At 36.7% G+C, this 13,280-nt stretch overlaps 1 protein-coding gene across 2 annotated transcripts in view; it reads right to left on the reverse strand.

Moving 5' to 3' along the window:
• Positions 1-13,280, reverse strand: part of USP33 (ubiquitin specific peptidase 33) — a 65,354-nt gene that overhangs the window by 33,225 nt on the left and 18,849 nt on the right. For both annotated transcript variants that reach the window (XM_075999476.1, XM_075999472.1), the window contains exons 2-7: positions 9,789-9,920; positions 9,551-9,604; positions 9,049-9,111; positions 7,298-7,450; positions 3,552-3,654; positions 1,752-1,821 (exon numbers count right to left, since the gene is read on the reverse strand). In XM_075999476.1, the coding sequence (XP_075855591.1) occupies positions 1,752-1,821; positions 3,552-3,654; positions 7,298-7,450; positions 9,049-9,111; positions 9,551-9,604; positions 9,789-9,869 (524 nt within the window). In that variant the 5' untranslated portion in view covers positions 9,870-9,920. The remainder of the gene's footprint in view (positions 1-1,751; positions 1,822-3,551; positions 3,655-7,297; positions 7,451-9,048; positions 9,112-9,550; positions 9,605-9,788; positions 9,921-13,280) is intronic.

Below are 13,280 nucleotides of genomic sequence, written 5' to 3' on the forward strand. Positions count from 1 at the left end.
CTTTGCAATGTAACAAACAATGTAACCTTATCGGCTACATGTTTTCCAATGAAATCAAAGAAGTTGCAAAGTAAATCTGTGGAAGCAGTATTGTACGGCAATCAACATCAAAGGATTTAGAGCAACAAACACACACATATAAACCTCAAATTTAGAATTCTACCCTAGTACTTACTAGCTGGTTAAATTGGCAAAGTTATTTAAACTTCTATGTCTAGTTTTCTTACATGTATAAAAATAACAATAGCATTAACCTACAGTTCTTTCATTATATGATTATATTATTAAACCTTGAATCTCCTTCTCCCTTTCTCCACTTACTCTAACCCACATCCTATCAACCAATCATTCTCCTAAAAATGTTTATCTTCAATTCCTCCTCTTCTTTCATACCACCCTAAATAGTACAAGCCACCACCATTTCTTGCCTGAATTGCTGTAATAATCTCCTAGCTGATCTACTAGATTGCATTCTCTTCTTCTACCAATTCACTGTACACACGGCAACCATAGTAATCTTTTAAAAATGTAAGTTAGATTATTTGACTACCCCATTGTAAAAACACTTCAATAGTGTCTTACTATACTGAATCTAAGTAATGTGGCCTACATGACCTAGACCCCTATTCTTCACTCCATTACTATACTCCTGTCATATAGATTTTCTTCCAGTTCCTCAGAGGTATAGAGCTCTTTTCTACCCCAAGGCTGCTTACAAAGTGCTGATCTTTCTGCTTGGAATGTTTTACCCATCTTTTCATACAAACAGCTCATACTCACTATTCAGGTTTCAGATTAAATGTCACTTCTTCAAAGAGGTGCTCTCTCATCACTTAATAAAAATTGAGTTCTCTTTATTTTAAAGGTTTATGAAACATAAGACAACGAAAGATAAAGCATTTATAAAGGGTTATATATAATAAAAATGAAACTATTTTGGGCAGATATACAGGTTTTATATCACTAATCCCAAAATCCAAAATTCAAAATGTTCTAAAATCTGAAACTTTTTGAGTGCTGACATGATGCTCAAAGAAAATGCTCATTGGAGCATTTCAAATATTGGATTTTCAGTTTAGGCACTGATGTTCAACTGGTAAGTATAACGCAAATATTCAAAAATCTGAAAAAATCCCAACCACTTCTGGTCCCAAGTGTTTCAGACTCAACCTGTATCCCTTATCTGAAATACTTGGGACCAGAAGTGCTTGGGATTTTTTCACAAATATGTTCAGTTTCCAACCACTGCTCTAAAATTCAATCTACTAGAAAAGGTAATGTCAAAGTTAGTGATTTCTGAATTCTGGTCCTGACTCAATGCATCTAATCTTAAGAGTAATACCACCTGGCCTATCTACTTTAGAGGCTACAATAAGGAAAAAAAATCTGAATAATTTATTAGAAGCTTTCCACCCACAGAAAAATATAAAATATTTCCATATGATCTCTGAACTAAAAGTAATCTGAAGAATTAATTAGTTCCAGTTCCTCATTTTCTAGATATAAAAAACAAATAACTTGCTCAAAGACACACAACTACCTAAGGGCTAAGCCAGGCCCAACAGCCTCAAGAAACTATAGGTATACACAGAGTAAACTCCATTGGGACAACAACAGATTATGTCCCAAACCAGATTCTTGTATACTTTACCTTGAGAGTTAGTCAACTACTACAATAGCATAGTTTTCTGCTCAAAAAGTGAATTTAAAAATTATATAAACAAAAAACCAAAATTAATTTCTCTACTTACCAATTAGAAAGAGCCTGCAAAGCTGCATTCATATAACAAGTATTTCCAATATTTTTCAAACCTGTAAGACCTATTAAGAAAGAATATAAATTAAGTCATCATTCAATAATACAAAATGACTCAATTTTTTGGGTGAATAACATGGTTCCCAAAGGACAATAAGGACCATATAAATATAAAATAGTAACCTGAACAACTCAGAGAGGTCACACTTCTGGAAATCAAAATCACAAAATTATAATCACCAAAATTTTGAGCTTTAGATAAAATTCAAGGATTACTTGGTTCAACCTCTGATATTTACACAGGAAGAACAGCCTTTCATTTCACTAAGAATAGACATTTTTAAAGAGCACTAGCGGAGACTTATATTTCCCATTATAAACGGAAGTTTATTGTGAGAAAGTAGTTTAATGACAATGCAAAAAATTCACATCATGATAAATGATAAGCATCTTTTCCCCTCCCATTTCAATGTATTGAATTGAAAGTAATATTAGGTTGAACCATAGGAAACGACTAACATTCAACCTACAAAAATGGCAATTTCATATGGCTCAAGCTAATACAATAAAGAAGTCATTGAACTATTGTTATTTCTTCCACATATATTCAAGTTCACTTTCATCACTCCATTATTAAAAGATGAAATAACATACTTATACTTAAAAATATACTTAAAATACTTATACTTAAAAATAACATACTTATACTTAAAAAATAAAATTATAAATGCTATTTGAATTTACAGCAATACAAAGAAAATTTAAACTTCTAGGAATCTCTGAAACATGGCTGAATTAACACTTGATAAGTAACCAAAAAAATTAATAGTGTAGGCTAAATTAATGGGCTAAAATACAGAAATATATAAAGTATTTATAAATTATCTCAAGTAACATTAAACTTATACCAAAGTGTTAATTTCCAGATAAATATCTATATACACACTAAATATATACCTAATAACAATTGAAAAGCTGAAAAATGTAAGTTTATACTAAGAACTATAGGCTTAAAAGAATACAGAAAATTCTAATAGACCGGTTCTCAATGTAGGGGTTGAGAGAGAGTGAATGGGGAACAAGGCAGAGTATCAGAATCATCTGATTCTTTTTCTAAATGAATGTTACCCCTAAACAGCAGTTCCCAGCCTTTTTGGCACCAGGGACCAGTTTCATAGAAGACAATTTTTCCATGAACTAGGGGTGGGAGGGGAGCTCAGGTGGTGATGTCAGTGATGCAATGGAAAGGAGAGTGGCTATAAATACAGATAAAGCTTCCCTCACTCATATGTCCACCACTCACCTTCTGCTGTGCACACACATACACCCCACGTACCCCTCCACACCCGTGCCAAGTTTGATGGAAGACAATTTGGCGTTGGGGGGGGTCACGGCAGTGAGGGTGTCAGAGCTCTGTGGTCTACTCCCTAACAGGAGTTGGGGACCGCAGCTCTAAGAAATTCTGCTAAGAGGATACCCTAATAACTTCCCACCAATCCCCATGAATGACAGGTTAAGAATAGAAAAATGGATTGAGAACCACTGTGCAAACAGACTTCAAAAGGCAAGGTAAGCAAAAAGGACCATAGGGCTCAAATGCCAAAGAGTAATTAGGATCCCAGCTTTGGTAAACTGATAACACAGAAATCAAAAGTTTGCTTGCAAATACAATTTACTAGGCCAAATTTCAGAGTTCTTTTATCATCAAGTCCCTTTCACCTCCATATTTTGAAATTTTCCCATTATACAGTTTCAGTGCCATATAAAGGAGTGTTACACAGAAGAATTATTTTACCTCTTGCCTTAAATTCATCTTCTTCTTCCACTTCTATATCCAGATCACCAAATACAGCAACCCGAGGAGTTTTTAATGTTGTATTACTAGGTATTTTAAAATCCTTGGTAACAAAAAAAGATAGTACACTTGAACAAATCCTTAGGTTAAAAGCATACTTTTATTTATATAACATCTACACTATAGAAATAATTGGAATGTTACTTTAATAGTAGAACCCTAAGAATTTGTATTAGCAATAAGAGTATAAAATTTACATTAATATTTTGAAGGAAATAAGGATCTACATTAGGTAACAAACAGCATGTCATCCTAAGTTTTGTTAACATATGTACTTGAGTAACAAACCCACTTTTTATAACTTTTTAAAATTAAAACCCAACAACTAATGCCAGTTAAATGGCATCACAAGGCAGCTAAAAAGAACTCCTAAGTACACTATCGATACCACGTTGTCTCTTATTTTAACAAAAAATATTTTAAAATTAATTTCCAAGAACTGGCTTCATTCAGAAGTTACAACTGGTGACCTGTTAGCCAAATGCTAGCCCACACTTTTTTTTTTCATTTTTAAAAATTTTTAACTTTTTTTTTTTTTTTTTTGAGACAGAGTTTCACCTCTGTTGCCCCGGCCAGAGTGCCATGGTGGTCAGCCTAGCTCTCAGTAACCTCAAACTCCTGGGCTCAGGTGATCCTCTTGCTTCAGCCTCCTGAGTAGCTGGGAGAATAGGCGTGCGCCACCACGCCCAGCTAATTTTTACCATTTTTAGTAGAGATGGGGTCTCACTCTTGCTCAGGTTGGTCTCAAACTCCTGAGCTCAAGTGATCCTCCTGCCTCTCAGCCTCCCAGAGTGCTAGGATTACAGGCATGAGCGACCATGCCCAGCCAAATTTTTAACTTTTTAAATTTAATTTCTTTCCCCTCTTCGTATTAGTGGGGATTATGCAGAGCAATAGCCCACAGTTTAAAAACAACAACAAAAAGAGCTAAAGTTTAAAAAATCACCAGGAACAGAAAAACTAGAATTTGCAAGTTCTCTTAAAATATTAGAAGATCGAAATAAACTGCACCCATTCAGCAACAATCAGATGGAGATGGAAACTGAAGAGCAGCATGCATTTAGCATGTACTCCAGTTCTCCAGATTATTATAGCCTTATCCCACCCCTACAATGCAGGCATATGCACTTACATCCACCCACTTTATACTTTCACATTCCTGACATCTGTAGATATTGTAAGTTTAAGTAGGTCCTGTATTCTAACTTTGTTTTTATAAAGATGGTACATGTTCATTACAAAATATTTAAGTACAGAGGCTTAAAAGAAATCATTCAAAATGTTACCACCTAGAAAACATTTCCATTTGAAAAATCTTATTAATGACATTTGCATGGTTTCCAATGTTTTGCTTCCTTACAAGTAATGCTATAGTGAACTGGATTCAAACAGCTTATAAATTTTGCACTTCTAAAGAAATATGAGTTACTTTTTTCTTCTTAATTTCTCAACAATGGGATCATAAGGAAGTTGCATGAAATTAAGTTCATGCCTTTTATGTGATAATATATTTATAAGTCACCAGCAAACTATCTACAAGCCATCAGGAAAGTGTCACTATACTTATTACATATTCCATCATATTCAACATTCACTGGAGTTTGCAATCTCAATCTCTTCTGGCAGAAATGGCAACAGATGGCTTATTTAACTTGCTTTTCTTTAGTAAGTATGCTGATAATTTTGCCCTTACAGATTATCAGTTCCTTATGTGATTAAGGATGACTTTGAGTCATCACATCACACTTTTGTTAATAATATAAGAGGACTCAAGAAAATTCTTATTTTCACACTATCAGGACTTCTGAAAAAGACTAAACACATTTGTGAACGATAAATAGGGAGAAATAGGAATGGTGTATTCAACTGTGAAGCTAGAAATGTAAAATATTCCTTGTCTAACATCTAGCCACCTTAAGTTACATAATGTGTAAGGTAAGCAAATTTACTATCACAAATGTCTACCATAAGAATGGTATACAAAGATACAACAGAAAAATCTAAGAGTTGGTATCAAGGAACGAGAACAGAAAAATGTTATTTCTATTAATATAATATACATGAGAAAAATTTGCTGTTACTCAAATCAAATGATGATCAGAGGCCAGGTGTGGTGGCTAACACCTATAATCCTAGCACTCTAGGAGGCCCAGGCAGGAGGACTGCTTGAGCTCAGGAGTTCAAGAAAAGCCTGAGCAACAGCAAGACCCTGTCTCTACTGAAAATAGAAAAATTAGATGGGTATGGTAGCACAGGCCTGTAGTCCCACCTACTCCAGAGGCTGAGGCAGAGGGATTACTCAAGCCCAAGAGTTTGAGATTGCCCTGAGCTATGATGCCACCGCATTCTAATCAGAAAACAGAGCAAGACTGTCTCAAAAAAACAAAAGATGATCAGAATAAGTTAGAAGCCAACTATTCTAATTTCTTCAATTCCTTTTTCCTATTACCTTTTTTCAAGAGACAAGGTCTCACTTTGTCACCCATGCTGGAGTGCAGTGGCATGGCTATAGATCAAAGCAGCCTTGAACTCCTGGGCTCAAGCAGTCCTATCTCAGCCTCCCAAGTAGCTGGGACTATAAGTGTGCGCCACCACACTTGACTAATTTTTCAAATTTTTTGTAGAGACAGGGTCTCACTATGTTGTCCAAGCTAGACTTGAACTACTGGCCTCAAGTGATTATCCCACCCTGACCTCCCAAAGTGTTGGGATTACAAGTGTGAGCCACCATGCCCAGACCCTTTTTCCTATTTTTATATAACTGGAAAATTCTGAAATTAAGTGATCAATTTTAAAAGTAAGCTTATACATATGTTCTATAAGTCTCTTGATCCAAAGGGAGAAAAGTCTTTAACCAAAGACCAATGCTAAACTTTATTATGTTTTATATGGTTTTCCATAATTAGTAAAATGTTCACAGTAATACAAAAGGGAGTGGAGAAAAGGAAAAGAAGCTGAATTATTGATAGTACCTGCCATTCCCTATCAAAGATGGCCTATCTCCTCTCTCTCCTTCAATCATATTTACTAGAAAAAAATAAAGACTACCTAAACTGCTTTTTTAAAAAAGCTTTTAAAATTCATGAGTTACTTTTTCATCTTCAGACATGTGGGCTTCAATTTCACCCTAATCTATCACTGTATGCTATGAAAGAAGAGCACAGTGCTTCATTTAAGGAGACAGAGGCACATCAGAAAAAATTTTTAAAGTACATATAAGGGGCCGGGCGCGGTGGCTCACGCCTGTAATCCTAGCTCTCTGGGAGGCCGAGGCGGGCGGATTGCTCAAGGTCAGGAGTTCGAAACCAGCCTGAGCAAGAGCGAGACCCCGTCTCTACTACAAATAGAAAGAAATTAATCGGTATATATATATATATATATATATATATATATATATATATATATATATAAAATTAGCCGGGCATGGTGGCGCATGCCTGTAGTTCCAGCTACTTGGGAGGCTGAGGCAGAAGGATTACTTGAGCCCAGGAGTTTGAGGTTGCTGTGAGCTAGGCTGACGTCACGGCACTCACTATAGCCTGGGCAACAAGCGCGACTCTGTCTCAAAAAAAAAAAAAAAAAAGTACATATAAGGCAGGATTTCTTATAAATCTCAACTATCTGACAAATTAAGAAACTATTACCTGAATGTTTGATACCTTAACTAAATGGATTTAGATTATTACCTGGACACTGTTTTCTTGTGTTTGGTGAGGTTGTCTTACGTGAGGCAATGAAGGCTGAGTTCCTAATTTCCTATCTAAAAATACTTCTTTGCTGCAAGCATAACACCATACTCGAAGAGTGGTAAGGTTCACAGTCAGATAATGCTTTGTCTCCTGCAGAATTTCATAGAAGAGGGAGAAGAGGAGCCAAAATTAGACATACTTGAAAACATTTCTTCAAAAGATCATAGAAAATAAATTGCTGGCCTTTGATGAACAACAACATATTCAAAAGAGGTAACTTAGAGCACCAAAAAACATTTTTAGATAAACTGCTAAAGTATAGAGAATAGTAACAATATCTAAGCCCACTTTAAAAATTATTCTATTGTCATTTTCCTCCCACTATTCATTATACAAAGATAAATGCAAGAGTATCTCCACATCGCACAAGTAAGTATAACACAAGAAAATAATTGACAATAGCAAATAACTATTTTAGGAAATCAGAATGGCAAAAGAACAGAAATGACATGGGTCAAAGCATAGACTAACTCAAGTAATAGGGAATATATGATCATGAAGAGATAAAAGTCCAGCCTTTCTCAACCAGAATTTTGCAAGATAATTAAACCCTACAGAAAATGACTTGAGTGACTGATTTCACAATTCTCCCAAGGATGATACATAGCAAGTACCATTCTAGATGCACAAAGGAGAAGCAAATCATGCACAATGATGCCTTAGAGCTTTGGGTATATGGGCTTAATTAAGTCTCTTGAGGAATCCTGGTTGAGAACAGTCGATGTTGTAGAAACATCAATGTGCATCTTAAAAACAGTGCATTTGAGAAACTTTAAGTGTATAATGGGAGCTCTACCTTACACTATAAAATAGGCATGCCACAGTTACATGAGAAGTACCAAATAACCAGAGCAAAGTAGAAAGGAGACTCTAATTAGGATGATGTGCAGGAAAAGGCAATAGGATATGAGTTGAGACTTCAAGTTAGCCAGGCCGTGTCACAAACCTAAGCATCCACTCTCTGACTTCAACCTCCATAACCTTCTAATATTCCAGCTATCACCTCCATATATCTGGATGCATACTTTTTTTTTTTGAGACAGAGTCTGGCTTTGTTGCCCAGGCTAGAGTGAGTGCTGTGGCATCAGCCTAGCTCACAGCAACCTCAAACTCCTGGGCTTAAGCAATCCTACTGCCTCAGCCTCCCAAGTAGCTGGGACTACAGGCATGTGCCACCATGCCCGGCTAATTTTCTGTATATATATTTTTAGCTGGCCAATTAATTTATTTCTATTTATAGCAGAGATTTGCTTAGGCTGGTTTCAAACTCCCGACCTCAAGCAATCTGCCCGCCTCGGCCTCCCAGAGTACTAGGATTACAGGGGTGAGCCACCACACCCGGCCAATTCTTTCTATTTATAGTAGAGACGGGGTCTCGCTCTTGCTCAGGCTGGATTTTGAACTACTGACCTCGAGCAATTCCCTTGCCTCAGCCTCCCAGAGGGCTAGGATTACAGGCGTGAGCCACCGAGCCAGGCCTGGATGCATACTTTTTAAATCAATACTTTCATAATTATAAATTATCCTAATAGCACCCTTCTATCTTTCACAAAAAGTATAAGTGAAGTTTTAACTCAAAAGAACACAAAATTTTGAATTGCAACATGAATTAATAATGTTATATTGAGTCCCTCTCCTTCAGGCTCTCTTTTTAAAATGTCTTGTGTGAAACATTTTTATACACATACCTGAGAATGTATGGTGCTATGATCTACTTGTGATTCACCACAGCCAACATATGAACATCTATTCTGTAATTATACAGGAAGAAAAATAAGATATTTTACATGGGTATATTTATAATAGCATTACAATTATATTTCCAATTAAGTTTTGGTTACATGTTTTGACTCAATAATTAAATGACTTTCCATTGTTAACTAATTTAACCAAAAAGTACAAGGCACGAAATACAACCAGAATATATATTTCTAAGCTAAAAGCTACAACATTTCTAATAAAAGGCAAGAGTAAAGTATCTCAGGATGATTTACTAAAAACTCTGCAGAACCACTACAAGTTAAAATCCTTCCAAAGTTTAATTCATTGTTATCAATAATGATCTTTAAAAAAGATTATTGTTTATTTACAAAAATCCCTTTAAGTGTCAAAATTTACTCTGGTTATCATTAACCAGATTTACATTTACTATTACTGTAGCAAACTTTTCAGGAAAAAACATACACATACCTCCAGGCATGCCCAAAGATTTGGTCCTCTGACTTTACAATCCTGACAAGTACCCTATGAAAAGAAATCGAAATGACATTTATTATATTGACACAACCAAACACAATTCATTAATAATATCACACATATTTTAAAAAGGGACTGATGAACATAGAGTACTATAGTAATTCATGGAAAAAATGCATAATTGGAAGAAAAGTGAATATAATGTTTTATAGAAGAAAAATCTATATCTTACATGAGATTTTTGAATCAAATCTTCTTTTGTTATTTCACCAACAGAATCCAAATGTGGACAATAATTTCGAAAAGCTGACATTTTGTTAGAAATTTTGTCCTGTTTCCCAAAGCTTTCAAAATGAGGTAATACCTGTAGGAAAAGTGACACAAAAAATTAATTTAAAGATGCTTCTGGCCAGGCGAGGTGGCTCACATCTATAATCCTTGCACTTTGGGAGGTCGAGGTGGGAGGATTGCTTGAGGCCAGGAGTTTGAGACCAGTCTGAGCAAGAGCAAGATGCCATCTCCACAAAAAATAGAAAAATTAGCCAGGTGTGGTGGCACAGACCTATAGTCCTAGCTACCTAAGAGGCTGAGACAGGAGCCCATGAGGTTGCAGTGAGCTATGATGACACCACTGCACTGTAAACCTGGCAACAGAGCAAGAGACTCGGTCTCAAAAAAAACCCAAAAAACTAACTTATTAAAAATAATTTAAATAAAAGATAACATAAGAATGACACATGTTTACAAGTTTACCCTGGAAAAGAGTATGTTTTCAAATACCTAAGTAAGTTTTCATAATTGAAGTTAATTTGAACATTAGAAATTTCTCTACCAAATAAACATTTTATTAAAATTGACACCTACAAACAAATATAAGTTTGGTTCTCCATGACTTGCTGTTTTTTCCCTCTATTCTATTTCACTTTTTATGGATAAATTAAAGGGGGAATATGCAAGTCATTCAATTTTGAAGCTTTTTTTATCTTTTTTTAAAAAAGATATCCTTAGGGTGGAATAGGAAGTGAAACGAAACTTCAAATGGAAAGCTTCATTTTTCCCACTAACAGCAGCCCCTACTGATAATATAAAAGCAGTCATCAGAAATCCTGGCATTAGGCCGGGCGCGGTGGCTCACGCCTGTAATCCTAGCTCTCTGGGAGGCCGAGGCGGGCGGATCACTCGAGGTCAGGAGTTCGAAACCAGACTGAGCAAGAGCGAGACCCCGTCTCTACTATTAAATAGAAAGAAATTAATTGGCCAACTAATATATATAGAAAAAATTAGCCGGGCATGGTGGCGCATGCCTGTAGTCCCAGCTACTCGGGAGGCTGAGGCAGCAGGATTGCTTGAGCCCAGGAGATTGAGGTTGCTGTGAGCTGGGCAGACGCCACGGCACTCACTCTAGCCTGGGTGACAAAGTGAGACTCTGTCTCAAAAAAAAAAAAGAAATCCTGGCATTATACCAGGAGAGGCCCTTTATATCAGGATTTCTCAATCCTGGCACTATTGACACTTAGAGCAAGGTAATTCTTTGTTGCAAGGGATTGTCCTATGCCTTGCAGGACATTTAGCAACATTCTTGCTTCTACCCACAAAAGCTACAACACCCCCATCACCAGTCTGAGCTCAGAAGACCAGGATCCCTAGACAGAATGCAAACTTTACTGCGTTCACAGTGCTTAGTTCCAGTAAAGTGTGTGACTTCCGAATAAAGATCGCAAGTCTAATTCAGTATTTCCAGATCTTCTTTTGGTTGTACATTTTTAGTAACAGGGCTTTTCTTGACCTTAGTTCATCTTTGGGGTTTAAGAACACTATATATATATAATATTTAATAAACATATAATATTTCTGAATGTAAAACTTTCATACTGTTTCATTCTATACTGGTAAGTTCCTTAACTCTTTCCCAAATAGTGTTCTCAAGTTAATTTCTTTTATGGTTTGTAAGTTATTCAATAAACCTGCAGGTGGATGTAATAGTTTATGCTGTATACAACCCCTTAGTTACCCCATAGCCTATAAATAGCGTTTGTCGGCAGTTTGTTGAAATATTAACACATTAGTAAACCACTAAAAACAAAAAGGAATGTTAAGCAAAATCAAATAATCAATTCACTATTATACTGCAACTCACAAAATTCACCAGGAACCACTCTAGGGTTAACAGTGAAAACATTTCTATGTTTTCACTAGTAATGTTACATTACTACGTAATATTAAATAAGCCATGCCCCAGCCTTTCAGAGCATGAAGTTAAATTTACAATATTTGCTAATATTTTCTATTTATGTTTGGGGAAAGGTTTGACAATCTTTCCCACCTAACCTCTCACTTCCTTTTTTGGTTAGGTTTCTCTGCCCTCCTACCCAATTACTGTCACTGATGGCCAAGATGGAGTAACAAACAGAGTCCAGATTTACATTCTCATCTTAAATAACTAAAAAAACTGACAAAATATATAAAACGGTGTTTTTCGGGAAATGGACAACAGGCAGTGCAGGACACTGGTCCTAAGAAGATAAAAACAAGGTGAGCCCTATGACTACCCCAACTTATTGCCTGGAGAGAATGTCTAGGTCACATTGCAGTAGGAGAAAACAGATCTGGCAAGTCTCCTTGAGTGGAGACTTTAGGGAGGCCAGGGCGGTTAGATCGCGATAACAGAGAGGAAAGAATCATATAGACAGTGAATGAGTTCTGGAGATCTGTAAAGGGCTACCATTAAATATTCATTCAGCTGAGCACAGGTGAACACATACATGTGATTACCCCCAAGCTAGTGAAAGAACCACAGGAAAGGAGTAGGTAGAACAAGTCTCAAAGCCTACATAGGGCTACTTGTGTTCCCACTAGCCAGAGCTGAAATTCTTCATAATAGAGAGGAGTACTAAGAAGGATATCACTTCAGTAATGGGGAAAAAAATTGTCTTTAACCTAAAGGTTACTTTGGTTCTGCCTTTAAAAAGCTCAAAAAGCGGCCTGGCCCGGTGGCTGACGCCTGTAATCCTAGCACTGTGGGAGGCCCAGGTGGGCGGATCACTCAAGGTCAGGAGCCTAGCTCCCAGCAACCTCATTCTCCTGGGCTTAAGCCATCCTTTTGCCTCACCCTCCTGAGCAGCTGGGACTACAGACACTCGTCAGGCTAATTTTTTCTACTTTTTTTTTTTTAGTGGATACAGGGTCTCGCTATTGCTCAGGCTGGTCTCAAACTCCTGACCTCAAGTGATTCTCCCCCCTCAGCCTCCCAGAGTGCTACGATTACAGGTGTGAACCACTGTACCTGGCCTGTGTGTGATTTTTTATTTGATGCCAGCCATTGTGATTTTTACCTTGTTGGGTACTAAATTTTTTCATTTCCTTAAATGTCCTTATGCTTAGTTCTAGGACACAGTTCCTTTGGAACAATTTATTCCTTTCAAGACTTCTTTCTTTTTTTTGAGACAGTCTCACTTTTGTTGTCCAGGCTAGAGTGAGTGCCGTGGCATCTGCGTAGCTCACAGCAACCTCAAACTCCTGGGGTCAAGCACTCCTCCTGCCTCAGCCTCCTGAGTAGCTGGGACTACAGGCATGCGCCACCATGCCTGGCTAATTTTTTGTATATATATTTTTAGTTGGTCAATTAATTTCTATTTTTAGTAGAGACAGGGTCTCAGGCTGGTTTCGAGGTCAATTAATTTCTATTTTTAGTAGAGACAGGGTCTCAGGCTGGTTTCGAACTCCT

This window comes from Microcebus murinus, chromosome 2 (genome assembly GCF_040939455.1).
Source record: "Microcebus murinus isolate Inina chromosome 2, M.murinus_Inina_mat1.0, whole genome shotgun sequence".
In the NCBI taxonomy this organism is placed as follows: domain Eukaryota; kingdom Metazoa; phylum Chordata; class Mammalia; order Primates; family Cheirogaleidae; genus Microcebus; species Microcebus murinus.